We start from the raw sequence: 25352 nt of genomic DNA on the forward strand, positions 1-25352 counted from the left end.
AGAAACAAAATCTTAAAAACCTAACATACAGAAGAATCAGATATAGATTGAGACGAAAACAAAAACACGAACCGATTGAGAAACCAAAAAAAGGGTAAAATGTTTGATAAAACAAACCTGTCAACAATCATCGACGGCATGTAAGAAAAAGTAGCAGAAGATTCAGATTAAGATTCCTGAAACGCAAGAACGACGAAGAACACAAAGGATTGAATGTAACAGTAAGTAGTAGTAGTAGTAGCAAAGGTGATAGCTTTTTCGTAAGCAGAGAGAGAAGGAAGCAAGGGTCTCTACTTAACCAAACAAAAAAACAAAAAATTTGTGATTGTTAAAGGAGAAGCGTTTATATAAAATTACAAAAAAAAAAAACTCTTTTAGAAGATATTTCAGATATTTTGGTAATGACGTGGCGCTCGAACGTTCCGGATTCCTGATTTTAGTTCGGCTGGATCCATTTTCTTTTGCTTTGGGCCTAAGTTAACCATTTGACGCGTTTTAGACTATTTTATCCTCAGAGCTTCTATGTAAACTTCCCTCTTTTGCCCCCCCCCCGTTTTGATAAAAACGCCACATCATTACCGTTTGATTAGTCATAGAGTTCCAAGTCTTGATAATCCAGTTTTTAGCCTTTCAAGTGACAATCCTTTTTTCCTTTCTCTACAACTACTTCGAGGATAACTGTTTGCAACTTCAACAACAACTCCGTATAAACTTTTGGAAACCCTACAAATTAGACATCTTAATAAATAATTCGATCATAACAAAACTTGTACCTTTGTCATTAAAACTACTACATAATCGATTTAAAGTGCAATTTCCAAGCAATGTAAGATAAGTGAATACAACAAGAAAGAAAAAGATATGAAAAATTGTCAAAAATACGTTTGGTTTGAGAACCATTTTAATGGCAATAGAGTTTGATTATTGAGTCAGCGCCTGCGGTGAATAGCCATGGTTGTCTTGGATGGAACTTGCAGTCCAAGACTCCTGTACTCAAAAAAAGAAAAGAAAAAAGAATATATTAACAGTCCAGTAAAACTATAATTACAATGTTGTATGTATTCTTAAGGAGTAAAAACTGACCTCCTTTAATAGAATGACCTCTTAGAATCTCCAACGGCACAATCAGAGGATTCTGGTTCAAATCATTATACACCTTCCCATGGAATACGTAAGCTGTTGAATCCTCTGAGCAAGAAGCAAACAACGGATATGATCTATGAACTGCCACATTCGTTATGTCTTTTGGATGATTCTTTAGCGTCTTGTACGGTTTCGAAGACAGATCCATGTCAAACCAACACATCTTCCCTTCTTTGCTTCCTACTATCAAATTATCACCACCTGGATGAATAGCCATGGATGAGATCTCTCTCATTCCCGTCTCAAGCTTTTTGGTGGCCAAGCCTGTCTTCAAAAGATTGTAAACACGCACGTCCTTTCTTGTCGCGACGAATATGTAAGATAGGCTTGGATGGAATAGTGTACAGACTGGCAGCCCACGGATCTTAAACGGGAGCCTCTGTGTTTTCTTTTTCGAGAGTTGGTGCAGTACCACTCCTCGCGTTTCGCCTGATGCCATCACTGTTGAGAGATAGTCTCCTTTTCGATGCCAGTCTATGGATGATATGTTCTGAAAAAAATATTATAAACCAACATAAAAGTGAACAAACCCGTTAAAATTTCTCCATGTAATATCACTGTTAAAAGAGGATCTTTAGCAATTTGTCCCAAATAAAAAGAGAGGATATTTAGCAGAAATGTACCTTAAAATGTCTGATTTTGATCCCTCCATACAACTCATCTGATAGCCAGGTTACAATTGCAGCAACTATAGATATCGTACAAAATATATCAACCCAAAAAGAATTTATCATTAGGAATTTCATCACAATCATCTGCGAGATGATGATGGTTTTTTTAAGATACTTACCAGACGCTTCTGGTTCTGGAATGTTGCCTGAGTGAAACATCTCTTTAATAACTTCCTGTTCCTCATCATTCCCAAGTTCGGTGTTCAGGAAAAACAAATCTCGTCCCCTAAAAATGTGAGATTAGAAGGTTTCATAATAGACAGTTATAGTAAATTCAAAAGCAGAATCATTAAATCCTAACTCACATGGCAATAGCTAAAACTGGAAGACTGGAAAGAGGATTCCAAGCCACAAACTTAATAGCTTCATCAAACTGCCAGACCTTAAGACACCTACCAGTCTCCACTTCCCAAATACGAACAGATCCATCAGTTGAACCTTCGAAGAAAAAAAGAATACATCATTGGCATCTTGAAAACAAAAAAAGAGATTGTTGAAATTGAAGAAAACACAATTGAAATACCTGAGGCTATCCACTGGCCAGAACTATCAGTGGATATGGAGGTAACAGCCCCTGTATGGCCTTTATATTCAAGATAACATGAGTTAGGATAGGGTCTAAGATCCTTCCTACTAGGTAGTTTCGGCTTCAAAGATTCAGGATCGATGTTTATCTGGAGAAAAGAAACACGTGAGAATCCATACAGGAAAATAAGAAGAAACCAAGAGAATGATCAAATAAGTCCTCACTCTCTTCTTTCGAATTCTCGGACATAGGTATAGATCCAAACAACGTTCAAAAGACTCCTTCAGTGCATTCTCATACGCTGGGATGCTTCTCAGACATGTAAACCTATGCGCAAACATATTTTATCATAAGGATTCAGCTAAAACCAAAGAAAATACAACAGAGTATAATAAGCGAAACTATTACATACCTGGTAGGAATGAGTTTTGGACGATCTTCCTCAAACATCAATTCATACGAGGCTTTCTCCTCCTCTGTTGGAATATATTCCAAAGAAGGATTGTATGACTCCTCGTGTCCTGGAAGGCCAAGTAGTACAAATTAAAACTTGGAAAAGTGGAATTCCTAAGAAAAGCAGAGAAGCAACAGAAAGTCAGCAAACAATGTTCACCTGGCAATTTTAGCTTGGGTGGAGGAATATAAGTTAAATGCTTGTTCTTTTGATCAGAAGTCAAAGCGTCCCATAAAAGATATGGAACGGGCCCTTCTTCAGGCTCTTCTTCAGGCTTTTTAACCTTGATCAACCCCATCCGGATTCTTCTAACAAGCTTAACAACCTTTTTAGCCTCCCATATTGAAGGGATGAACCTTCGCTTGGGCTCTGGTGCACTTGAGAGTGGATGTATTGCATCAGTCCATTTGAACCAGTCAACATAATCCTGGTCCCAAGAGAATCAATCAAAAGGTCACATTTTGAAGTAACTGGTACACCATTAGTATAAAACGGCTACACAAAAAACAACATACATACCGCATATGGATCAAAGTCAGCATGTGGAGCTTGCCCTTTGAGCAATCTACGAACCATCTTGCTCTCCTCTTTAGTCAGCTCCACTTCCTCGTCATTATAGTCATCAATAATTTTGCGCCTAAATCCCAAATATATATATATATATATATAATCAGCATAATGCTGATAACTAACTACATAACAAATAAAGAGACAAGTTTTCCAACTAACCAATTCTTAGAGTCATCCATACTTGCGAGAAAAGAGTCAAGTTTGTCTTGTCTTTCCTTTTTAGTAATCTTCTTCCCAGTGATGTCATAACCAATATGTTTCTCATCTTTATACCAATTCAACGGAACATCCCCAACTGTATTTCTAGGAGCAACCTAGAGATCAAAGACATATAAATAAATACACTTTCGCCTGAAAAATGGAGAAAAGATAGTTCCAAAGCCTAATACGAAACAGAGGAAAAGCATCAATCAAACCTCATCTTCAGAGGAATCGCTCTCTTCAACCGCTTCATCTCGATCAGAAGCTTCATCACTCCCATCTTCTTCCTCAATATTGTCACTATCTATTTGCTCACTTCCATCATCACCATCCTCACTATCAATTGAGCCCTCGTGATCTGCAGTATCACAGCCAGACATAGTTAATCTCTCATACTTGAATTTACATTACCATATATAAAAAGCTCGAGTATTTTCAAACAAAACTATTAATAAATCTAAAGTAATAAGCTTTCAATCCTGAAGAAGAGTCACAAGCAATTACCAAGCAGCTCGTCTTGAGATGATTCACCATCTCCTCCGTCTTCTTCTGTTCCTCCCTGTGTTACATCATCCTCTGATTCGAAGATATCGGAGTCGAAATCATCCGAATTCAAAGATCCGGACAAACTCTAAAAATCACAACAACAACAACAACAACAACAACAAACAGAATAAACACAAATGCAGAAATAAACGCAAAAGGAGTAAGGAAAAGAAGAATACATACATCACCGTCGTAATCAGAATCAGTTCCAGATTCTTGTATCAGTTCTTCCTCCTTCTCAACTGGTTTCTTCTGTTTCTGAGATTTCCCAGAAACGCTTTTGCTTTTGGTTTCTATCGCCGTCTTATCTTCTTTACCTCCTTTGCTCTTCTTCGTCATCGGAGCTTTCCGGAGGCGTGGTTTCGTCTGAGACGAAATTAGTAGATTTAAAGGTGGCAGATGAGGAACAAAGATTTAGGGTTTGTTTGACAAACAAAAAAAGATTTAGGGTTTTAGGTTCCAAGTCGCAATAGTATATGGGCCTATTCAATAATGGGCTTATATATTAATGGGCCTTTCGTGAAGACGATTGACACCTTTGTGTTGTTGTTTCAATGAAATAGTGAAAAGTGATAGAGGTAAAGCCGTAGAAAGTAATAGCAGTCTTTGATTCGGGTTGAATCAAAGAAAAACATGCATGTGTAAGAATGATTATTATTTGTTAGATTGTTAGAATACTCACAAAGTCATGACAACTTTTGTTTCTTCTGTGCTAATGTCGAAGTTATGATTCAATCAATATCACTTTGTCCTCCAACTTTTCTGCTCAACTAATTTTATTCCCAGCCACTTTTTTATTTATGTCATTTCATTACACTGACACATATCTTTTTCAATTCTGAGAAAAAGAAAAAAAAAAAACACTTATCTTTTTCAATTAATTTCGTTATCATCTCAATTCTCAAGTAATACAATGTTACGTAAAAGAATAATATTCATCAATAAAGCAAATCCTCGAATTAGGATAAGTTTCTTCCCTTTACAACTTCAAATATTCTACATGTGGTTGAGCCCTCGATTTTGACTCAGCCAAATATTACGCCAAAAGAATCTGTTGTTTATGGTCGCTTAATTTCCTGGCTGATTATGGAAACAATTAGATTTTTTTCTAGCTCAACAAACATTCTAACACATCTATTTCATTCCCTTAGTCATCAAATACAACATTTCGAAATATCAAAGGAATATGATTCAAATACGCATAAAGAAAAAAAAATGAGAAAATCAAATTTCATGATACTCTTAGCAAGCATTTGATTTGGTACTACTATAATGTCAAAAGAATACAACAGTAATCGAAAAAAAATTGAAATTTAAGGGTGCTGGTCCAACTCGGTTTAATTCTATAACCAACAAAAAACAATTGAATATAAGATAAAAAACTATAATGTGGTTTTATGTTACAGAGATGATCGATCTTGAACAACTCCCTAACAGACGGGCAAATCAGGAGGAGGTTGTTCCATTGTCTGCAAAACTCCCTTCCCGTTCTCAACCAAGAAAGCCATTGCTAGTCCCCAAGAAATGTGTACATCTAGATGACAATGCATTATCCAAACCCCTGTTTTCATTCATTTGTACACAAAATTAAATTTAATTAGTCCCGGTCAACTAGAAAAGTGACACTCTCTAATGTAAGTTTTTGAAGTTTTTTCTTTGTAATATAAATTTAGGCTTACCAGGATTGTCTGCTACGAATCTGATGACAGCCCAACCCTTAACAGGTACGCCGACAGTATTTCTAAGAGGCGGATCTTCGAGATTGAATTTCGCGGTATCTTTCTTGGGGTTGAAGTTACCGAAACCCTCGGCGACAATGTAGAAATCGTAGCCGTGTAGATGAATGGGATGATTTTCAGGAGTTACTATACCGGTGTCTTGAAGAACAATCTGAACTCTTGAACCATACTTGAGCTTGTATAGCTTAGTGCCTCTATCAGGTTGGTAGAGAGACCGGCTTATGTTGTTACCAGTGTAATCAAATTTCACCGGAGGCTTGGCCGGGAAATCAGTTGTGAAGACTCCGGGGATACCATGGTGGTGAGCTTGAAGGAGTGAGTAGTTACTTGGAAGAGTAAACGAAACGTTGTTCATCGATGCAGTGAAACGTGTGCCGTTAGGACCTTGACATCTTCTTGATCTGAAGTTCTTGGGACAGTTGTCGAGACCGAGTCCGATGGTTACGAATAGATTCTCGTCGATTTCTGTCGGAACCTCGGCTCGTCTTAGTGACCGGAAACTTTGGCTGAAACGTGTGACTGTGTTTGTGTCGTTGTAGGCAGGGAGGAGAGGCATGATTGGTTTGATACCGTTCTTGGCGCTTCCACCACCGCAGCAAGGTGCGGTTTTGTATTGTAGGATTGCGGTTGTGGTTGTGTTACCAAACGGTGCGTTTTGGGCGCTTTGGTAAGCTCTTGCAGCCATGTAGTAGCGGTTTGGTGGTTGGTCACCTTTTATGAGGACATCAGTGGTTTGACCCGGGCCGAGGACAATCACGTTGGTGGTGAAAGGTTTCAAGTAAGATGCGTCAGCTCCGACCACCGTGAGCTTGTGGTTAGCCACCGTGAAGAATAACGGCTGGTTCAACGCGGAGTTTATTACCCGTAATAGTATAGTCTCACCAACATTTATTGGTACTATTGTCGTATCTGTCACAAAAAAAAAAAAAATTATAAAAATTCTAATTAATATACTTATTTTTTAGTCTTTTGAGCTAATGTGTGTGTGTGTGTGTTTTCTTTTCTTCAAAAGTATTTATTTGACTAAAATATACCAAATTCAGTTATGACAGTTGGGAAAAACAGGGAAAACAAAAATATGAATATGGGAAAAGCTTATTTGAAGAAAAAGAGAGTAAAACCTCGAGAAGAGCATTTATAGAGATCGCCAGGTTGACCATTGATGGTGTAAGCGTCGGAGTTACTTGGAGCTCCTCCGGTTCGTATAGATTTTCTCAATACATCAACCGGATTTGCGTCCCACCATTCACCTTAAAGAATCATATTTTACCAAAGGTCAAAATCAAATTATATGATTGTTTTTTTTATTAATCATGATTTTGGATTTGATTTAAATTGTACCGAGAAGGAGAGGGACGTTGCGGTGAGGATTTGGGAATGGGTATGAGGAACCAGCCGGAGGAAGGACGAGGAGTGAACCGTAGACAGTTGCCCTAAGCCATGAACTATGAGCATGCCACCAAAGTGTACCTTCTTGTCCTTGAATTGTAAACCGGTACGTGTAGCTTGATCCCGGTCTGATTGGACACTGGGTCACGAATTCCGGTCCATCAGCCCAACCGGTTCTCATTTGCCTTACACCGTGCCTGCAAAGACATCATACCGTTTAATATCGTGGACGACGAATTCATCATATATAACAGCGAGTGTGGTTTGATCGCATCTTACCAGTGGATTGTGACGTTGTACCGGGCCCGGTTAATGACCTTGACGACGAGAGTATCACCGTTGTTGACTACAAGTGTTGGACCGGGAAACATTCCGTTGACCGTTATGCTGTTGTGTGTTTCACATAGTCTCTTCACCTTCGTCGCTTGTATCTGCATGAACAACATATAGACATGTAAGCATACATCTTCATTTACATTTTAATTAACAACTTAAAAATATTTGAAATGAGATCGTACGATGAACTCGTGGTGGTGTGCTTTAACAACATTGGCTTCTGCCATGGAAGTGAAGAGAAGAACAACAGCCAAAGAGATAAAACAGACGAGGCTCTTGGCGATCTCCATCGGTGCGATTTCGATAAACTTCGGTTTTGGATGAAGTGTGGAAGATAAGTGTTGGGTTGGGAATAAGAATGAAATGCTATAGAGTTTATATAGGGAGACAAAAGAATACATTTTCAAAAACTTGGTGAATATATATATTTATCTAGTCAATTTGTATTTTTCTTTGTTATATTTGTATATGATTCTTTTACGAGAAATATGTTGTTTACGGTTGGAGGATTAGGTTTTGATTTAATTGAAGGCCAAAACTTGGTTCAACACTAGAAAGAGTAGTTGCACCCACTGGGTCCTAGACGAAACAAATAATCACCGAGTGAAACAATTTTTTTCTTCCTTTTTTTTGGAATGGTGATTAATTACGTCTCTTCAATTCTTGGTTAACACGCTTTTTCTATTGACTTTGGATGTAATATTCCATAATTGCCATAAACATAGTACAAATAAATTACTCTATTAAAAATATTTTTTGGACCCCATTAAAATGGATCAAAATATTATATTTGAGATGTGTACACTGGTTGCCAACAAAACATAAGTACGCAATGTTGTGTGATTTGTGAACTCTCTATCTATATTAAGATCAAGCTCACCAGGCGCAGCAATTAACCTGCATGCCCCCTACATCATAAAATCCAAGATTGGACAGTTTTAATTGGCATTTTCCTAATACATAGGCTTAGGATAAGATCTTTGCCATTATAGTAATGCTAGTCGTTTTCATTATTAGTTGGATCTTGATCCCGTTAGTTGGGAATGTTCGGTCTTGGAAAATAAGAACTGTGTATGGCTACTTGTTATGGATTTTATCCGTCATAAACTTTACCGAAGAATTTGTAACACTTTAATGCAACCTTTGGCTACTTCGTTGTTAACTTTTTAGTATATGTTTTACAATATTTTATTCATCATTAGTTTATGATGTATTTACCACGCTAATTAACTTGTGGATCGCCGCAAGCCCGTCGTCACTAATACATCGCTATATTTTTTGTGACGGATGTCTCCGTTGCAAAAGTTCGTTGCAAATAGACATGTATTTTTTAGAATTCCAAATTTTGATTTTAGCATTTGTATTCTTGAAAAAGTTTAATGTTTTGATTTTGATCATAGTTTATAAACGTAATTAAGCTTGAAAAATATGTTCCCAAACATTGATATTCAATTATTCATATAAATTAAATCAAAGATGGAAAACGTGTATAAATAGAATTTAGTAGTACGTAGTATTTCTTTAATCTTTTATGTGGCCACCTACATTCAACAGTATTATACCTAATCAAAGACGAATTAAGCGCATGTCTCAGTCATTACTGTATTTTACTCTTTTTTCTCATTTCACGAGTTTTATAAGTTTAGAAACTTTAGTTATATATGTATACATATATAAATAAATAAATAATATATCCGATCTAAATACAGTTACTATAGCGCTGCCAGCTGATTAAATCGATTAAATAGTTTACTAAGATCGAGTTTAAGGTTATGTTTGTTGAGAAATTTATACTTTTGGTTCAAAATTTTAAACAAAATATGAAACTTCAAGGAACTAACGAGATGAAATAATAAAACTGGATGTTTTCTTTTGTCTGGCTGGCCTTTATACATTTGGTTCACATTAATAAAAAACATCCATTTTCCTGTTTTATTAATGTGAACCAATTTTGTTTAAACTTACAAAAAAATCTAAGTGTGGTGGATCTTCCAATAACCATATATATCAACTTATTGTTTAAGGTTGAATATAATTACACAAAAAAGTAAGAAATATTGTCAGAACTTATATCAACACTTGTGCAATATGAGTTTGGCGTACATAATCAAGTGAAGCTATTGAAGTATATAAATTAGATTAAAAACATATATTATTAGCGAAAACTTGTTTTTATGATCTTGTCATAAATGTTAAACGATTATATAATTATGATAGGATCTAGCTAGTTTGTGTTAGTGTCACCGTTGTATCATCACCCAAATACAAGTTCTCATAATATTGTTGAAAAAAGCTTAAACGAACATACTTTTTATGTTTCATTATTACTCTTAGAAAAGAAAACTAATTTATGAGGACGAGTGGTCAATTTTAGGGATTAGGTGGCTTGTCCGTAACAGTTTTAACCCCCACCCAATTTGAATTTGGAAAACCTCAATGTTGTATTCATATTTACACAAACAGAAAATTATACATAACAAAAGGTCAACCTTTCGATACCATGTTTTGCCTCTCTTTTTTTAGGTTTACCTGTTTGTCTGGGGATGAAAAATATATACAATATTGAGTATATGGGGCGGGGTGAAACAAGAAAGAGTAAACCAAGCATGCATTGCAAATTAAATAATACACGGTACATGTAAAAGTTGATAAACATTCACATGTATGATACATTCAATTATGAAGATGAAGAATATAAAGCCTTGTTATGAAAAAGCTTATTAAATATATTATATCAACCGTAGCATCCTCACGTCCAAGATAAATATTATTATTAACGCAAAAAGAAAAAGAAAAAAATATATATTTGGTTCAAAATGGTTCTATAAGATTGGCTTGAAACTTAAGTAAAAATGATTATTGTTTCGTAAATGTTGAAAAAGTAAATATGTTTTGAGTTAAACAAGATGATTCGTCTAACCGCCTAATTCACTTCTTGTTAACCCCTATATTATTGTCTGAACAATAACACGTTTTCTTTCACCGAATTCTAGCTAGCATTACACCAACATGTATACACATATCCGAAGAAACTATAATTTATATGATTAAACAGAATTTATTACCAATAATTTATAAGCTAGAGCATACTCGAAACCATATTAATTTAAAGAATTGATATCATGGTTTTCAAATGCAAATGAAAAAAAAAAAAAAAAAAATTGAAACATAATAGTTCTGTATTAGGAAAACATCACAATTTCAGCGAAATTTATCACAAAGTTTAATTTTATTGTGATAACTGATTATCCTAGAAGAATTAGTTAATACTTTTGAAAAGTCGAGACCCTGTAACCTTATGTAAACTAAATAATCTTTAACAATATCGATCCGAAAGGTAATAAAATTGGAAAAGAGTTAACATCACGCACGTTGTTAAGAAAGGATAATTACATGAGAGGAATATTGGGGACATTGATTGGTGAACAAGAAATTCGTAATTGTGTTTGGTGGAATTAGTTAGTGTCCTCTTCTTTGGTATCTTTAACCTCTCTATGTGCTAAATCTCTGAAAATGACATCACATGTTTTGAAATTAGCCATACCTTTATGCAATTAAGTTCAAAGTCGACATGCATTACTTGTCATAGATATTATTTTTCTCTGATTACACCACTTCTTTTTAAATAACATATACTACGTTTGAACCTGCTGTGTACCGCGGGACGAAGCTTAATTATGTTTTATAAATTAGGCTATAAATTAAATATAACTTATATGTACAAAAACAAATATATATGTATTGTTTGTGCATGTCAGATATAATATATAAGGTTATTAATGTAATATAGATTTTAACCCGTGATGTATCCAAAATGATTTTTAGTTTATATCAAACTAAATGTGTTAATTTATACTAAGATGATTTGTAGGTGTAGTAGTTTACATCACATACTCTTTATTCGTATTTGACCCGTTTTAAAAATAAAGGTAGCAATGACAGTGCGTTGTAGAGAGCTTCTTCGTCTCTCATCCTAGTCGGTATACCACATGAATCCTAGCAAGTAATAGCAAATCCTAGCAAGTAATAGCAAACAAAAAAAAAAAGCAAAAATACAATGTTTTAATTTATTTTTATTGTATAGTATTGTTTCTTCTATGTAGGTCGGTATATTTCGTAGTTCGTATAGTAAATATGGATATAATCTATATATTAATTAATTCCAAACTATTATTAGAAATATACAATATCTAAAATAATTTCATAATTTTAGTGTTGGTTTACTTTTTTTTTATTGTGTTTTAATATATTTTTTTTGAACACCGTATTGTGTTTTAATACATTTTCTTTTTTTTATTGTGTTTCAATTTTTTTTTTTGTGTAGTACTGTTTCTTCTTTGTAGGTCGGTATATTTTGTAATTCGTATAGTAAATATGGATATAATCTATATGTCAATTAATTCCAAATTATTATTAGAAATATATAATATATAAAATAAGTTCATAATTTTAGTATTAGTTTAATAATTTCAACCAGGCATGCTTGATTCGTCCTACAATAAATTAGAAAAAATGTAACCCGCAGAAAACTATCCTATTGTAGTATATACTATATAGTATGTCCGTATCTGCTCTACTTGTGTTTATAGGATTAAAGACATCTTACTAAATCACTATCTCTGGTTTTTTTGAAAGGTATCACCTTTATAATTTATATAATATATATAGTTAAAGCAAAAAACTAATATTAATAAGAAATAATTTTAAACATAAAAATGTTTTCCTTTTTGACTATTATTTCAACACTTATAAATATTTTTAGTCTAAGATTGAATAATATTACGTTTTTTTAACAAACATGAATAATAATAAGTATTATTTAACAATATACTTGTAATCTAATTTGGTGTCATAATACGTATTTTTAACAATAATATTTGTAAATCTAAAAGATAAAACAATTAAATATGATCGAGGTACAGCAGAAAACAATTTTTCTACATGGGTTACATACTATAGTCATATAATATGTATGATTATAATAAGATTTGTTATTATTTTTGAGTTGGGGCAAAACAAAAAATCAGCGGAACAGAGACATAACCTAAAGTCATTGTAAAGTCATTTTCCTCGGTTCCTCCTCCTCCTCCTCTCTTCCTCGGTTCCTCCCCCGTGACCATCAAAATTGGTCCCTTACCAATCTTCTTCGTTTCTACCAACAGGCCGTTTCTAACCACCTTCCTCCACTGGATCAACCAATCATGTTCTCTTCATCCAATCATGTATGTTATACATAATGATTCTATGCCTCCGATTTTGTCTCATCTCATCACGAATGGTTACCAGAATGGAAAGATCTACTCTTTATATCTTCAAGGTTAGTCCTCAGTTTCTAGTTCCGATTGTGTAAGAACTCTTTTTCTCATTGAGTTTGCTACTTCTTAATTTGATTTGATTCTATACATATATTTGTAAGCTTTTTGGATATTATTGATTATGCTATATAATCCATATAACTATGTCAATACATTTTTTTTTTTCACAATTGCATTCATCTCTGTCTCCGTCAGCAACTAAAGAGCAAACACTGCCATGAGATCTCTCTCCACTTCCGTCCCCAAAGATGCATTTGAGGCATCTTCTTCTCGAGGAGAAGAGCCCTCCAAATTCGTGAGCTCTCTCACTGCTTGATGCTTTAGAATCCCAATTCTTTGATATGTCCTAGTTCTTCATCGAATTGGAATTTTGCATAGATCGATTGCTCATAGTATATTTGTTGGGCAATAACTGGTAGTAGTGACAGAACATCAGTTAGGCTTTAGGTATAAATAAAATAAAAAGCTTACAAATAAATGTCTGATGGTTTCTCTATATTAAAGTTTAGACATTTTTAGATGGCTATATTGTAAGACTTACCGGATTATGAAGTTAAAAGAGATTATGTCATTTGATTGTCAAGTAATACTATTATTTTGGCTGGTTCTCTCAGCCTACATGTCTTTCAAGTTCATGTCGATCTGTCAACTCACACATAGAAGGATAAGGAGGTCAGAGTTGCTTCTAACCTCTAATCTCAACATTTCATGTAAAATCAGATGGTACATTCGAATATTGAATTCAAATTTAAATTGCAAGACTTCTCCTCTTGAATTTGAGGACCCGGTTCATCATATCCTTTTTCACATAAGGGTGAACTTTGTACCCTGCAAATGACATAACCATAGGTTAGATTTATGATCATGAATACTGCTGAATGTGTATGTATACAACAATATAAGATCTTTATACTTACCTTGGCATCATCGAGTATCATGTCAAAGGTTTCACCAAACGTTGTTGTATGAATAGTCCTTATTTGCTACTTGCTAACTTTGTATTTGAGAAATGGTGAATGATTGATGATTGGATTTATGTGTTTCCTGAGGATATTTATAGGTGATTCATATATTAGTGTTTAGGTTAGAACCGATAAATGATAGACGATCTGACTTACCCCGAGCTGTGGTCCCTTGAAAAGCAGTTGGCGTAGGGCATGGTCACCGTGGAACGCCAAGCTGATAAAGTAATTATTTCGTCTTTTTTTTTTTAGAACATTTCCTGTGACACTTGACACCCATGCATTATGGTTGTAATGTTTTTTTTTTGCTATTACAGGCGGAAATGAAGTTGATAGCCAAGGAGGTAAGAGATTTAATTACATCATTAATCCTGAACTCGGTTCTCTTTTTTGCTTTTTTTTTTTGGATTACTTCTACATTATCTTGAGTGTGTTTCATCTCCTCCTTTTCCCTAATTAAAGGAAGCAGATCCAGACTATACGGGGTTAAAATGGGGCGACGAAAACAGAATTGAGAGTGAATTTGTTTTATTGAGAAGAAGAAAAAACTTGAGGAACCAGGCCAGAGAGCTCCGGATCAGGTAAAAACGCTTTTGCATATAGAGAGACTATTTTTGTTGGCTAATTCGTTACCGAAGATGAATCATCCAATTAATGGATCTTAGTTTCTAATTTTTTAAAGTTGTCTTGACACAGCTCTGTCTCTGGAGAAGGACAAGAGGAGCATGATCGTGAAGCACTGGTTAGTGCATGCATGATCTATTTAATTCACTTCCTGTCATTTTCTTTTCTTGTTCTTGTTCTTTTACAGTGCTTTTGTTCTTGCAGCTGCAAAACATGAAGAGCGAAATCGAGAGACTCCGGCTTCTGAACGAGTAAGTAATGCATGTGACACATTAACACTTTCCTTTTTCCATTGCTGCCTTTTCATTAATTTCTTTACTCATCATATATGTAATATAATATGTTTTCTTTCATCCTCCTAGGAGATTGAATGGTAAAGAGCTCGACGGTCTAAATTACTACGAATTGGAGATACTCAGATGTGAGATTTCCATAGGTTGGGGCAATGTGATGAGAGAGAGGCTGAGGCGCAGAGAGGTAAAAGATTCTTCCACGCGTTCCAAATTGTATTAACTGCGTACACATCTTCTTCTATCACATTTTTCATGTTCACCCCACTTCAAGGAATCAATCTCTCGCGGAGAGATGCTGAAGGGAGTCTCGGGACAGACTGAGCACGGGCAATCTTCAATGGACAATGCCACCACACAAGACCATAACGTTTAAAGATGTATTCTATATATAAACGCAAACACAAACATAAGTTTCACAAATGAAAATGCTTTATCCTTAAAGATTTAATTAATACTTTTAAAGAAGAGTAAAAAAACCGTGTATCCTTACGCAAACAAAATTAATATATCTTAAACAAAGTAAAGCTAACATCATCATGTTGTTAAAGAAAAGAGAATTACATGAGACGAAAATTGGGGACATTGATTGGTGAACAAGTAATTCGTAATTGTGTTTGGTGGAATTAGCTAGTGTCCTCTGACATCACATGTTTTGAGCTACGCTGACGATATCTTGAACTGTTATAAAATTTCTTGATTGATTATATTAAATACCATGAGAAGAACATGCGAAATGGTTTCCTCTAAATCTTAATTTCATTAGTCAAAAGTGAGTACGAACCCTAACTAGCTTCACAATTTGTTGTCAATTTGTCAAACCCTCTCTCGTTACAAGTAGGATAATCTTCTTTACATAAGAAGATATCAAAAACTATTATTCTTTCGATTTAATGGTTAGTACCTAAATGTTTTTTTTTTTATCTCTCACCAATAATTAGAACCCCTTGAGAAAATATTTCACAAGACAACTCATTCCAAGAATATATTTCTTATGTAATGAAGATTGGAAACAGGTCACCTATATTATATCTAAAGAAGAAGCAACTCAATGACTTTGACCNCCCCCCCCCCCCCCAAAAGAAAAACAATTCAGGAGACCGAATCTTCAATTTGTTTTTGGTAACCGAGAATTTTAGACCGAATCCTCGAACAAAACGTGTATGTATATCAGCGATCTTGTACACCAATGTTGCTAACCATGCAGCTAAACATAATTTATCAGTCTAACCATGCAGCTCAACTAATATGTTGGATGTAGTTTTTACACGAATGCTTACCCTTCAGAAACCATCATCATCAGTTAATAGATAATGTGTTATGAGTCACACTATATTCTTCACTAAATTAGCAATAACAGCAACAAAAGAGTACCAAATTGATTTAAAGTAGATGGGATCTTACAGTGTGAGTGAGGCAATAATAATTGAGAAGTATCCATCTCCAAACTTTCCGAATTGTGACGAAACAAAACAAAACAGAACAAATGCATTCTTTAGATCTAACTCTTACACAGATCTTTCATATTGAAACTATACTAAAATTACATAAAACCAAAAACCATCAAACTCGTCCTGCAACAACAGAAGCAGCAGCAGAGTTACCAATGAACGAGAGCAATCCAGCATTAGCAGAACCCTCTTGTTCATCCAAGAACAAATCATCCGGAACCCTAAACGCACCGTGTAAGCAAACAATCGCGACCCCAATCGTTAACGCCGAGGTTAACAAAGATCCAACGCTCGTCATGAACACAACCACGATCGTAGTCAAAACAAGAGCGAGCAAGGTCTCGCGATCTGAGAAAGTACGTCCGAAGAGAACCAAAGGCTGATCGGAAGATCGGAAGAGGTATAGAAATATCCATGAGCCTAAGAGAGAGAGGAGTACGAGGAGCGAGAACGGATGCGAGAGGAGGGAGAAGGCGAGGACTAAGGATACGATTAAGGAGTAATTGACTTTGAAGTAGGCGAGATTCTTACGGATCCGGGTGAATGAATCGGTGAGAGAGTCAGGTCTAGCGAATGAGCTCCGATCTACGAGTTCTAGCCATGGACGGCGCTGCGAGAGGCTTTCGCGGAGAGAGGAGGAGAGACGCGAGAGGAAAGTCCGGAAGGCGTGGGAATTGATCGGTGGTTGAGATTGAGTAGCTTGCTGATTGGTGACGGGGAGAGTCGCCGGAGAAGATGACATTATTGGTGGTGTCGGTGAGTGTGTGTGTGCGGCGGAGTGAGTATAAATTTTTTCTTGTGTGTTTCCGATTTTAGTGGAAAGTGGAAACTGAAGTCTGCGGCAAAACCGCGTTAGATCATTCTAAAAGGCCTAACTTTAATGGGCCTTTAATGTTGGAAGAAGCCCAATCAAATAAAGTTGGGAGTTAATGGCGCAATTGAGTGGTGATATAACACGAAACCCCTAATAAAAACAGTTTATTCTACTTTATTTTATTTGAAATATTTTTAATTTAGTGTAAGTTCAATCTTCTAGATTTTAGGTTGCTACAAGAAAATAATATACAATGTAATTACTGTAAAAGTATATACAAGTTCGTCTTATGTATTAACTTGCATATCGAAACATATATATAAGTAGATAAGGGAAAAGAAAACATTATCGAGTAGCAGGAACATCGAATAATAATATTCTTCGGCCTAATCAAGAATATTTATTGGAAATTCGGGTTGAGATCCACATATAGAAGAATCTTTAATCAGCACGTACTTTATACATTCAACAAATAATTATCTCCCTTTAAACGGGCTAGCTAATCTATAATCATTCTTCCTTGTACGTTATCCAATCATTTCCAGGATTACTTACTTAATCATTGTTATCTTTTCTGTTATACGTAAAACAACTCATGCTTTTGTATTGAACGATTTGTACACTTAAGTTTATATCTTCCAGACGAAGAAAAGCAATCATTCTCGTTGTTTTATATCTTTCTAATCCAATTAGTTTACTTCTTTACATTCAAACAAAAATTAGTTTACTTCTTTAGCTTCACTTTTTGAAAAAACAGAAGAAGCGAATCTTTCTCTTCCTTTTCTTTTCTTCCACTCATCAAAATGTTCTCTCTCTATATATACATTAAATATCTAGTCTGCTAAGTCCATATACCACACATCTAGAACGACAACTAGATACTCAAAATTGCTCTTTAATGGCTTCTTGTGACTCACCTGATGCGTTTGCTTGGCTTCAAAATCTTCCTCCTCTCTCTCAGTGGAAAAGGAATTCAATATCCATGTGTATTTGCACTCCAAATTCATCACACCCATCTTTGAACTTTTCTCTTACTTGTATTCCTAAATCTCCAAACTTTTTCACCTTCTCCATAGTAGCCAACTTCAAGAATCCTATATCTCTCTTTGTTTCAAAACCTTTCAGAACCATTAACACTAATTCAAATACGTTCCTCAATGAAAATATCATCTCTACCCTATTGATGGGTTTTGTCGACGTAGTTCTCAACTACAACGTCAAGAGAACTTGTTCAATCCAAATACAAAACCTAGGCTCCACTTCTAACCTCAAAGACGTGTTCAACCTCGCGTTCTTCACTTTCGTGTTCCTCATCTGCATCTATGAAGCGCCCACGAGCCTTCGAACAACTTGTCTCAAAACGGTGAAAGATCAGCTAGTAACTTGTAGGTCAAGGAAGGGCTCTAAGTTGCTCATGGTGCAACTAGGCTCTAACCTTGAAGAACAATGGATGAGATCGTTAAATCTTGCGATAACCAACTGGATCATCGAGGTCAAAGCGTTTCAGCATCTCAAGTCTCCTTCTCCATTGTTTTCATATGCTTTCTCGACTCAAGGTTTGTGGAAAGTTCATATGTATTGTCCTCTGGTAGCAATGGAAATGGAGAGCGTAAACAGTGCTTTAAACGACGAGAGATTGTTCTTCTCGCTCAACTATCATCAACTCGAAGGTGTGATCCAATTCAACCACAAGATTTACGTTCGTGAAAAGTGGTTTAACATCGCAGTTAATATTGATAACGTCAGGTACGTAAAATTAATTGTGTGTATAGTAATACTAATGATAAGTACACAAAGTTAATTTGTTCATATTTTATAATAAGGTGCGACATAATTAGACTTGTGAACGAGAAGCTTCTATCGGACCGCGGCATGGGAACAGAGGAAAAACATTTTCCGTCACGAATATCATTGCAACTAACGCCAACGATTCAATCCAACATCTTAATGGTCTCAGTACAAAAATCATCAGAAAACCCATTGACAGAATTCGAAGTAGAGAAAGGCATAGAAGCAGCAATAGACCCACCAAACACGTTCTTTGGACTCAAAGTCTCAGCCAACGAGACGACAACAAAAAGCATGAAGCCATGGAAGTTCGAGGAATGGGTGCATGGTTACAGCGCCAATCTCACTTGGTTTCTCCATGACCTAGACGATGGAAGAGAAGTTTCATCTTCTAAACCGTCGAAGGTATCGAGGATGAACCCTCGAGCTTGGTTCAAGAACCGGTACTCGAGCGCGTTTAGACCGTTCACGAAGCAAGGAGGAGTTGTGTTCGCAGGAGATAGCTACGGGCAAAGCGTATTGTGGAAGGTTGATAAAACGGCAATTGGGAAAGTAATGGAGTTTGAGGTTAAAGGTTGCGTTTGGTTGACTTATTGGCCTAACAAGCATCATACGTTTTATAGTGATACTAGAAAGTTGGAATTTAAGGAGATGCTTTACCTCAATCTTCCTTAGATTGTTTCTTTTCTTACTCTATCCCTTTGCACTATATATTCCTCTAGTTTGTTTCTTTTATTTTGTGTGTGTTTAAAAGATGTAAATTTTGTAACATAATAAACGTTAATTGAACTGGTGAAATTAGAAACCGACATTTTTCTTTTTTTTTTGATAGAACAACAGAAAAATATCATTGTGATCTTGAGAAGAAGTTTGTATCATACACATAAGATACGTGGCTATCTTTATCTTCACGTCGTCTCATATGGAAACATGAATCCCATCACTATGATATTTTTTCTTTTCTTGAAAAGCGTATTATTATCTCTAACCAGATAAGAATTACATGTCAAAACGTTTGTAATGACTTAACCGGCATGGAAAAAAACGTTTTGGTAAAAGAATAACAAAGTCGCATATAGTCCATAGTTTTTATTTCGATCATCGTTATCCATATATTTATATTTTAACAATATTCGTATAATTTGGTGGATACAAGCATAAAATAAAATTTGTGTATATTAAAAATAAAAACAGACGAAAAAACAAGAGCCACATGAGAGATGATGACAAATAATAATTTAAAAAAATGTCTCAATTCTCCTCTTCTCATTCTGGTGAGCGATGCAAAAAGCTGACGTGTAACCAATGAAGCCCACTACGATTGGGCTCTTTGCTTCTCAATCTTCTTCTTTCTCCGTCACGTTTCCGAGCTTCCGCGGCCAGCTTCCGATTAGCTACTTCTCAGCTAACAACCAGAAGAAGACGAAAAACGTCGTCACTCTTTGCCTTCATTCTGATTCCGATGTCTCCTCCTCTCAAATTGCCTTCACTCGCCGCGCAATTCTCGTCGCGCCACCGCTCCTCGCCGCAGCTGCTTCGATGTTTTTTTCTGTTTCCTCAGCCGTCGCTGCTGAGACTATTGCGGAATCAGTAGCTCCTCCTCCTGTTGCCGTCTCTGCTGCTCCTCCTCCTCCGCCTGTTTCTGTTGAGAAGGAAGAAGCGATAGTGTCTAGAATCTATGACGCGTCGGTGCTTGGTGAGCCGATGGCTGTTGGGAAAGATAAGAAGAGAGTCTGGGAGAAGCTTTTGAATGCGAGGATTGTGTATCTCGGTGAAGCGGAACAAGTGCCTACAAGAGATGATAAGGTTCTCGAGCTCGAAATCGTTAGGAATTTGAGGAAGCGATGTGTAGAGAGCGATCGTCAGCTATCTCTTGCATTGGAAGCTTTTCCTCTTGATTTGCAGGAACAGTTGAATCAATTCATGGATAAGAGGTTTGCGTCTTAGCTGTGAATGAATTTAATCTTTGCTTCTCTGTATATTTGCAGTGTGTTCCAATTGTTCTTGGATTGGTTGCAGGATGGATGGAGAAGTATTGAAGTCGTATGTCTCACATTGGCCGTCTCAACGTTGGCAAGAGTATGAGCCTCTTTTAAGCTACTGTCGAGATAACGCAGTTAAACTCATTGCTTGTGGCACTCCGCTCAAGGTAGTCTTACTTTACTGTGTATTTTGGGTGTTAAGATGGTAGCCTTACTGAGAATATGCATTCGTTCTTGTCAGCCTGATGAGAATTAGCTGTTTATTGTTTAATTTGATGCAGGTTTTGAGAACTGTCCAAGCTGAGGGAATCCGTGGTCTTTCAGAGTCTGAGCGTAAATTATACACTCCTCCTGCGGGTTCAGGCTTTATCTCAGGGTTTACGTCCTTCTCACGTAGTTCTACGCTCAATATAAATCCCCTCACACAGATTGTTCCGTTTGGACCGAGCTCGTATTTGTCGGCGCAAGCAAGAGTTGTTGAAGATCATACAATGTCGCAAGTTATTTTACAAGCAGTTGCAGATGAAGGTGGGACTGGTTTTCTGTTAGTGGTGACAGGGGCAAACCATGTGGAGTATGGGTCAAGAGGAACAGGTTTGCCGGCAAGGATCTCGAGGAAGATTCCGAAGAAAAGTCAACTTGTTGTATTACTTGATCCTGAAAGACAGTTCTTGCGGAAAGAGGGTGAATCTCCAGTTGCTGATTTCTTGTGGTATTCTGCGGCCAGACCCTGCAGCAGAAACTGCTTTGACCGAGCAGAAATCGCTCGGGTAATGAATGCGGCTGGTAGGAGACGAGATGCCCTTCCTCAGGTTGATTTTCTTTGATTGCTTTGATGAGACTCTTTCTCTGTATGATTATTACTTACTGCATCTGCCGTTCTTCATTAAACACTCAGTTTGTTCTGCCCTATCTCTTTTGCTCACTTTGCTTTTTATGTCATGAGTTTTATGCTGATAGAATTTTTCCATTGTTCCAGGACATTCAAAAAGGATTAGACCTTGGTCTGGTGTCACCTGAGATTCTGCAAAATTTCTTTGATTTGGAGCAGTATCCTCTTATTTCAGAGCTTACACAACGGTTTCAGGTAGTACAGCCTTTCTGAAAGATATTCCTTAAGTGAAATTTTGTCTTCGAAATTCTATGCTTTTCGCTGAATAATGTGTTAGCTTTTGTATCCTTCCATGGTATATTACGTTTTCCTGTATCTTCTCTAGCCAGAGTTAATAATGGCTTCAACTGGTTAGTAAAACCCTAATTATGATGATCCTCTTTGTTACAGGGTTTCCGAGAAAGGTTGTTGGCAGATCCCAAATTCCTGAATAGATTAGCTATTGAAGAAGCGATATCGATAACAACAACACTCGTAGCTCAATATGAGAAGCGGAAAGAAAATTTCTTTGAAGAACTCGACTATGTTATAACTGATAGTGTGAGAGCATCAGTTGTTGATTTCTTCACAGTTTGGCTGCCTGCACCAACCTTGTCGTTTATTTCATATGCTGATGAGACAATTGGGCCAAACAGCATAGATGCCCTAAGAGGCCTCCTAGGATCCATACCTGACAATGCATTTCAAAAAAGTCTTGGTGGACAAGAGTGGACTCTGAATCTTAGGATTGCTTCAGTTATTGTCGGTGGCTTGAAACTTGCTGGTGTTGGAGTTGTTTCCAGTTTTGCAGCTGTGGGATCTTCGAATGCTTTGTATGCAATACGAAAGTTCATTAAACCAGAGTTGGGTGTTGGTGAACAAGCAAAGAGGTCTCCTATGCTGAAGACGGCTCTTGTGTATGGAGGTTATCTGGGAACATCTTCAAATATTCGTTATCAGGTATGATGATGTGCGGTGCTTTACATCCACATCAATAGATATTATGCTTTTGCATATTAGCCAAGGAAGGCCTTTTGATGAAGATTAATATGCTTTGAATTTTTGCCTCTAAAATCATATTACCTTCAATTGCAGATAATTGCTGGTTTAATAGAGCATCGCATTTCGGACGAGCTTTCTTCTCAACCTCTACTTGTAAACATGATATCATTTGTTGTTCGAGTAGCTAACTCGTACTTTGGAACTCAGGTCAGACTTAGGCCTGTACCATGATCTCTTCTTGACTTCTTTGTCTCTTTTTTCCTTCAAGCCAAACATCTCATATTCCTGTTTTGATTAATTTTTGAAATATCCTTTAATTTCATTGCAACTTTTTCATAAAACGCAGCAATGGATTGATCTTGCGCGCTCTACGGGTCTGCAAACTCAGAAAAGTGTCACAACTTCCAATGAACTCCCCGAGGCGTTGAACCAGTCTACAGTCGAATACAGTACTACTGAAGAAGCAAGTATCGATGATCTCAAGAATCAATGATATTTATGCGGCTGTGCGACTAGGTACCAACTGGTAAATGTTTATAATACCTTTTGATCGTTTGGAGGGAAATGTATATTCATTTGAGTTCTATTTTGTATCGTAGCTTATGGGAAAAAATGATTCGTGAATATAATTTCTTCAATTAGTCACGTTGATTTGCCATGATAGTGGATACAAGAGTTTTTTTTCTTTCATTGTTCTTTGCAACTTTGTCATCAATTCACATGTTTAGTCGGGGTGTATCGTTTTGAACTATACAGTGCCATAAGCTGTAAGCTGACGATACCTTTTGAAGTCAGTATGAATAGGATTGACAGATAGTAAGATGAAGAACTTGCCTGTAGTAATTTGCGGTGATGATGACTTTTGAATAAGAATTTCACTAACCTATTTGCAAGGCAATCTGCAATGGTTTTCACTTGTACCAGGGGAGAAAATGTCGTTACTCTTTAGAATTTACTAATATGAAATATAAACCCAATAACACATAGCTGGAGATGGCATACCAGTTACCACTTTCTTGGTTTCGCTCTTGGAGTCTATCTAACTGGTAGATAAAAAATTTCAGGAATCCGTCTACGTAGATATGTTGAGTACATGTATCATGTAAAAGGTGATTCAGGCCTTTTGTGGTAATGCTTGTTAGTTTCTGATAATGTGATACTACTGTGTCATGCTTTTGGTTTGTCATTTCCAGCAGTTTTGAGACCCTGTTTGATGCAGCAGACAAAGGGTAGTCATCAAAGTATGTACACGAACATTCAATACAATTTGAGGCAGGTACGTTTTGCATTTCTCTGTTGGTTAGGAAATGAATAGCCATCGTTATTTTATCCTAGTGGAACATAGATGTGTGTTATATAAAGGGATATATAAATCTCTGTCATATATGCGATTCGTTTAACTGTAGAATCTGTAAGAATGTAACTTCATATATGTGCACAGTGCACACACCTTCACATTTGTTGAGATTGCATGCTCTTGTTCACGCACATACAGTGTTTAACATCTACTTGCATTATATATTTTTAGTTGCACGTATGGTGAGGAAAATAGGTACATAATGATTCGTCTCATGTACGGTGGTAAAATTAGTTTAAGTATCCATTTATTAGGTTCTCGATGGTTCAAGTCTTGATACAATGTTATTTAGTGAATTCATTCTAATAGGAAATTCTAGGGGATACACGTAAAAATAGTTAACTACGAGAGTTATCACCACCCAACAACGACATAAACTGCATGATTATTGTGAAGCACTTCTATAGAAAATGTTGAGATCCAAACCAGACCCTCTCCATTTCAGGTCAGCAATGTCTTCAAGCTCCTTCATCATCTCTTGTGTCAGATGATTCTTCCAATCTCCGACCATACCTTTCCTGAAGAACATGTCATACTTATTTCCGCTCCAGTGAACTCCCTCTCCTCTCTCTTTGCTTGTACTCCTCAGCTTCTCGAAGCTACACTCTTTCACGATCTCCTCCACTATTGTCTTACACCCCAAGAACTCGGCGATCTTCCTCACGGTTTCTTCCGGGTTTGCTTTCAGATCTTCGTAAGTGACAAACATCACATGGTCTCTTGCTTCCCAGAACTCAAGGACGTGTTCAAAGTAGGGACCAGCCGGGACAAGGCCTTTGCAGAACTCCTCGAAGGCTTGTCGGATCGAGATCTCTGTCCCGAACTTGTTGTTGTGGAGGTGCCAGAGAGAGACAAAAGTGTCTGCTGGGTGGCGAGTTATGTAAATGACTCTGCAGCCTGAGGTCTTGACAGTCTCCGGCAAGAAAGAGAGAGGAAGATGAGTGCTGAAAAGCCTAGGAGAAGAGATCTCTGTTATGTCCTTGGACGGGTTTTCGCCAAACATCTCGATCTCCAAGAAAGGCACGACCTCATGGGGATTGAGATGATCCAGGTCTTGTATAGAAGATGACGATGATGTTGAGCTGTGTCGGAGAATGGAGGAGGTCAGGGCTTCTCAGCCGTCGTCTCACTTGGCTCGGATATTTACATAATCGGGGGAACCGTCGTAAAGGGAAAAAGAAGCCGGAGAGTGTATCTTCTCGGTTGCAACTCTCACCACTGGCGTCGACTCCCCAAAACGCGTGTAGCTCGAAAAGCAGCATACACTGATGTGTTTGACGTTAGGATTTATGTACGCGGAGGCTGCAGCAAGAAGTACGTA

General features: G+C 36.7%; 8 protein-coding genes and 1 long non-coding RNA gene across 13 annotated transcripts in view; 3 read left to right on the forward strand and 6 right to left on the reverse strand.

Moving 5' to 3' along the window:
• The window catches only part of LOC104792892 (dehydration-responsive element-binding protein 2C), a 2493-nt gene extending 2163 nt beyond the window's left edge, over positions 1–330 (reverse strand). The window contains exon 1 of the mRNA XM_010519151.2: positions 118–330. Within this exon, the coding sequence (XP_010517453.1) occupies positions 118–140 (23 nt within the window). The 5' untranslated portion in view covers positions 141–330. The remainder of the gene's footprint in view (positions 1–117) is intronic.
• On the reverse strand, positions 759–4531 carry LOC104792893 (ribosome biogenesis protein BOP1 homolog). The gene is made up of 14 exons (XM_010519152.2): positions 4295–4531; positions 4070–4196; positions 3781–3923; positions 3524–3678; positions 3314–3431; positions 2954–3221; positions 2753–2861; positions 2565–2667; positions 2338–2488; positions 2120–2252; positions 1934–2040; positions 1767–1831; positions 1084–1633; positions 759–987 (listed from the first exon to the last, which is right to left on the reverse strand). Exons 1-14 carry the CDS (start codon positions 4448–4450, stop codon positions 902–904), a joined length of 2271 nt encoding a protein of 756 aa, XP_010517454.1. The 5' UTR covers positions 4451–4531; the 3' UTR covers positions 759–901.
• LOC104792894 (laccase-5) lies at positions 5286–7940 on the reverse strand. The gene is made up of 6 exons (XM_010519154.2): positions 7758–7940; positions 7519–7670; positions 7192–7436; positions 6972–7100; positions 5791–6759; positions 5286–5672 (listed from the first exon to the last, which is right to left on the reverse strand). The coding sequence occupies exons 1-6, from the start codon at positions 7863–7865 to the stop codon at positions 5542–5544; spliced, it is 1734 nt and encodes a 577-aa protein (XP_010517456.1). The 5' UTR covers positions 7866–7940; the 3' UTR covers positions 5286–5541.
• On the reverse strand, positions 12631–13909 carry LOC104792896. The gene is made up of 3 exons (XR_769123.2): positions 13808–13909; positions 13432–13718; positions 12631–13302 (listed from the first exon to the last, which is right to left on the reverse strand). It is a non-coding gene; the product is annotated as an uncharacterized LOC104792896 (long non-coding RNA).
• On the forward strand, positions 13965–15236 carry LOC104792897. Of its 2 annotated transcripts, XM_010519155.2 has the most exons (7): positions 13965–14077; positions 14170–14196; positions 14315–14433; positions 14549–14594; positions 14681–14727; positions 14839–14953; positions 15041–15236. In XM_010519155.2, the coding sequence occupies exons 1-7, from the start codon at positions 14048–14050 to the stop codon at positions 15140–15142; spliced, it is 486 nt and encodes a 161-aa protein (XP_010517457.1). In that variant the 5' UTR covers positions 13965–14047; the 3' UTR covers positions 15143–15236. The 2 variants fall into 2 exon arrangements, with proteins under 2 accessions (XP_010517457.1, XP_019102038.1); XM_019246493.1 differs by lacking the exon at positions 13965–14077 and having other exon boundaries at positions 14121–14196.
• On the reverse strand, positions 16121–17051 carry LOC104792898 (PRA1 family protein B2-like). Its single transcript, XM_010519156.2, has one exon. The coding sequence runs from the start codon at positions 16957–16959 to the stop codon at positions 16330–16332; it is 630 nt and encodes a 209-aa protein (XP_010517458.1). The 5' UTR covers positions 16960–17051; the 3' UTR covers positions 16121–16329.
• Positions 17900–19630, forward strand: LOC104792899. The gene is made up of 2 exons (XM_010519158.1): positions 17900–18777; positions 18855–19630. Exons 1-2 carry the CDS (start codon positions 17930–17932, stop codon positions 19492–19494), a joined length of 1488 nt encoding a protein of 495 aa, XP_010517460.1. The 5' UTR covers positions 17900–17929; the 3' UTR covers positions 19495–19630.
• Positions 20032–25248, forward strand: LOC104792902 (protein RETICULATA-RELATED 5, chloroplastic). Of its 4 annotated transcripts, none has more exons than XR_769124.2 (9): positions 20032–20753; positions 20839–20968; positions 21083–21613; positions 21781–21888; positions 22084–22632; positions 22768–22881; positions 23021–23200; positions 23868–23950; positions 24477–25248. XR_769124.2 is itself a non-coding variant. In XM_010519161.2 (8 exons), exons 1-7 carry the CDS (start codon positions 20125–20127, stop codon positions 23165–23167), a joined length of 2208 nt encoding a protein of 735 aa, XP_010517463.1. In that variant the 5' UTR covers positions 20032–20124; the 3' UTR covers positions 23168–23200; positions 23739–23861. The 4 variants fall into 4 exon arrangements, 2 of the variants coding, with proteins under 2 accessions (XP_010517463.1, XP_010517462.1); XR_769125.2 differs by having other exon boundaries at positions 23871–23950; XM_010519161.2 differs by lacking the exons at positions 23868–23950; positions 24477–25248 and adding an exon at positions 23739–23861.
• Positions 24417–25034, reverse strand: LOC109133371 (cytosolic sulfotransferase 17-like). Its single transcript, XM_019246420.1, has one exon. The coding sequence runs from the start codon at positions 25032–25034 to the stop codon at positions 24417–24419; it is 618 nt and encodes a 205-aa protein (XP_019101965.1).

Source organism: Camelina sativa, chromosome 6 (assembly GCF_000633955.1).
Source record: "Camelina sativa cultivar DH55 chromosome 6, Cs, whole genome shotgun sequence".
NCBI lineage: Eukaryota > Viridiplantae > Streptophyta > Magnoliopsida > Brassicales > Brassicaceae > Camelina > Camelina sativa.

Bases quoted from the DNA above. Each gene is read 5' to 3' on its own strand.
- LOC104792894 (XM_010519154.2), bottom strand. From the start codon at position 7,865: ATGGAGATCGCCAAGAGCCTCGTCTGTTTTATCTCTTTGGCTGTTGTT. The intron at 6,760-6,971 runs GTTTTACTCTCT...TTTTTGTGACAG, and splicing joins CTATAAATGCTCTTCTCGAG to ATACGACAATAGTACCAATA. The intron at 5,673-5,790 runs GTAAGCCTAAAT...GAATGAAAACAG, and splicing joins ATTCGTAGCAGACAATCCTG to GGGTTTGGATAATGCATTGT.
- LOC104792902 (XM_010519161.2), top strand. From the start codon at position 20,125: ATGAAGCCCACTACGATTGGGCTCTTTGCTTCTCAATCTTCTTCTTTC. The intron at 22,633-22,767 runs GTATGATGATGT...CTTCAATTGCAG, and splicing joins CTTCAAATATTCGTTATCAG to ATAATTGCTGGTTTAATAGA. The intron at 22,882-23,020 runs GTCAGACTTAGG...CATAAAACGCAG, and splicing joins ACTCGTACTTTGGAACTCAG to CAATGGATTGATCTTGCGCG.
- LOC109133371 (XM_019246420.1), bottom strand. From the start codon at position 25,034: ATGTTTGGCGAAAACCCGTCCAAGGACATAACAGAGATCTCTTCTCCT.
- LOC104792899 (XM_010519158.1), top strand. From the start codon at position 17,930: ATGGCTTCTTGTGACTCACCTGATGCGTTTGCTTGGCTTCAAAATCTT. The intron at 18,778-18,854 runs GTACGTAAAATT...TTTTATAATAAG, and splicing joins GTTAATATTGATAACGTCAG to GTGCGACATAATTAGACTTG.
- LOC104792898 (XM_010519156.2), bottom strand. From the start codon at position 16,959: ATGTCATCTTCTCCGGCGACTCTCCCCGTCACCAATCAGCAAGCTACT.
- LOC104792893 (XM_010519152.2), bottom strand. From the start codon at position 4,450: ATGACGAAGAAGAGCAAAGGAGGTAAAGAAGATAAGACGGCGATAGAA. The intron at 3,924-4,069 runs GTAATTGCTTGT...GTGATACTGCAG, and splicing joins ATCTCAAGACGAGCTGCTTG to ATCACGAGGGCTCAATTGAT. The intron at 988-1,083 runs GTCAGTTTTTAC...TTTTGAGTACAG, and splicing joins AGGTCATTCTATTAAAGGAG to GAGTCTTGGACTGCAAGTTC.
- LOC104792897 (XM_019246493.1), top strand. From the start codon at position 14,131: ATGCATTATGGTTGTAATGTTTTTTTTTTGCTATTACAGGCGGAAATG. The intron at 14,197-14,314 runs GTAAGAGATTTA...CCCTAATTAAAG, and splicing joins TGAAGTTGATAGCCAAGGAG to GAAGCAGATCCAGACTATAC. The intron at 14,954-15,040 runs GTAAAAGATTCT...CCCCACTTCAAG, and splicing joins AGAGGCTGAGGCGCAGAGAG to GAATCAATCTCTCGCGGAGA.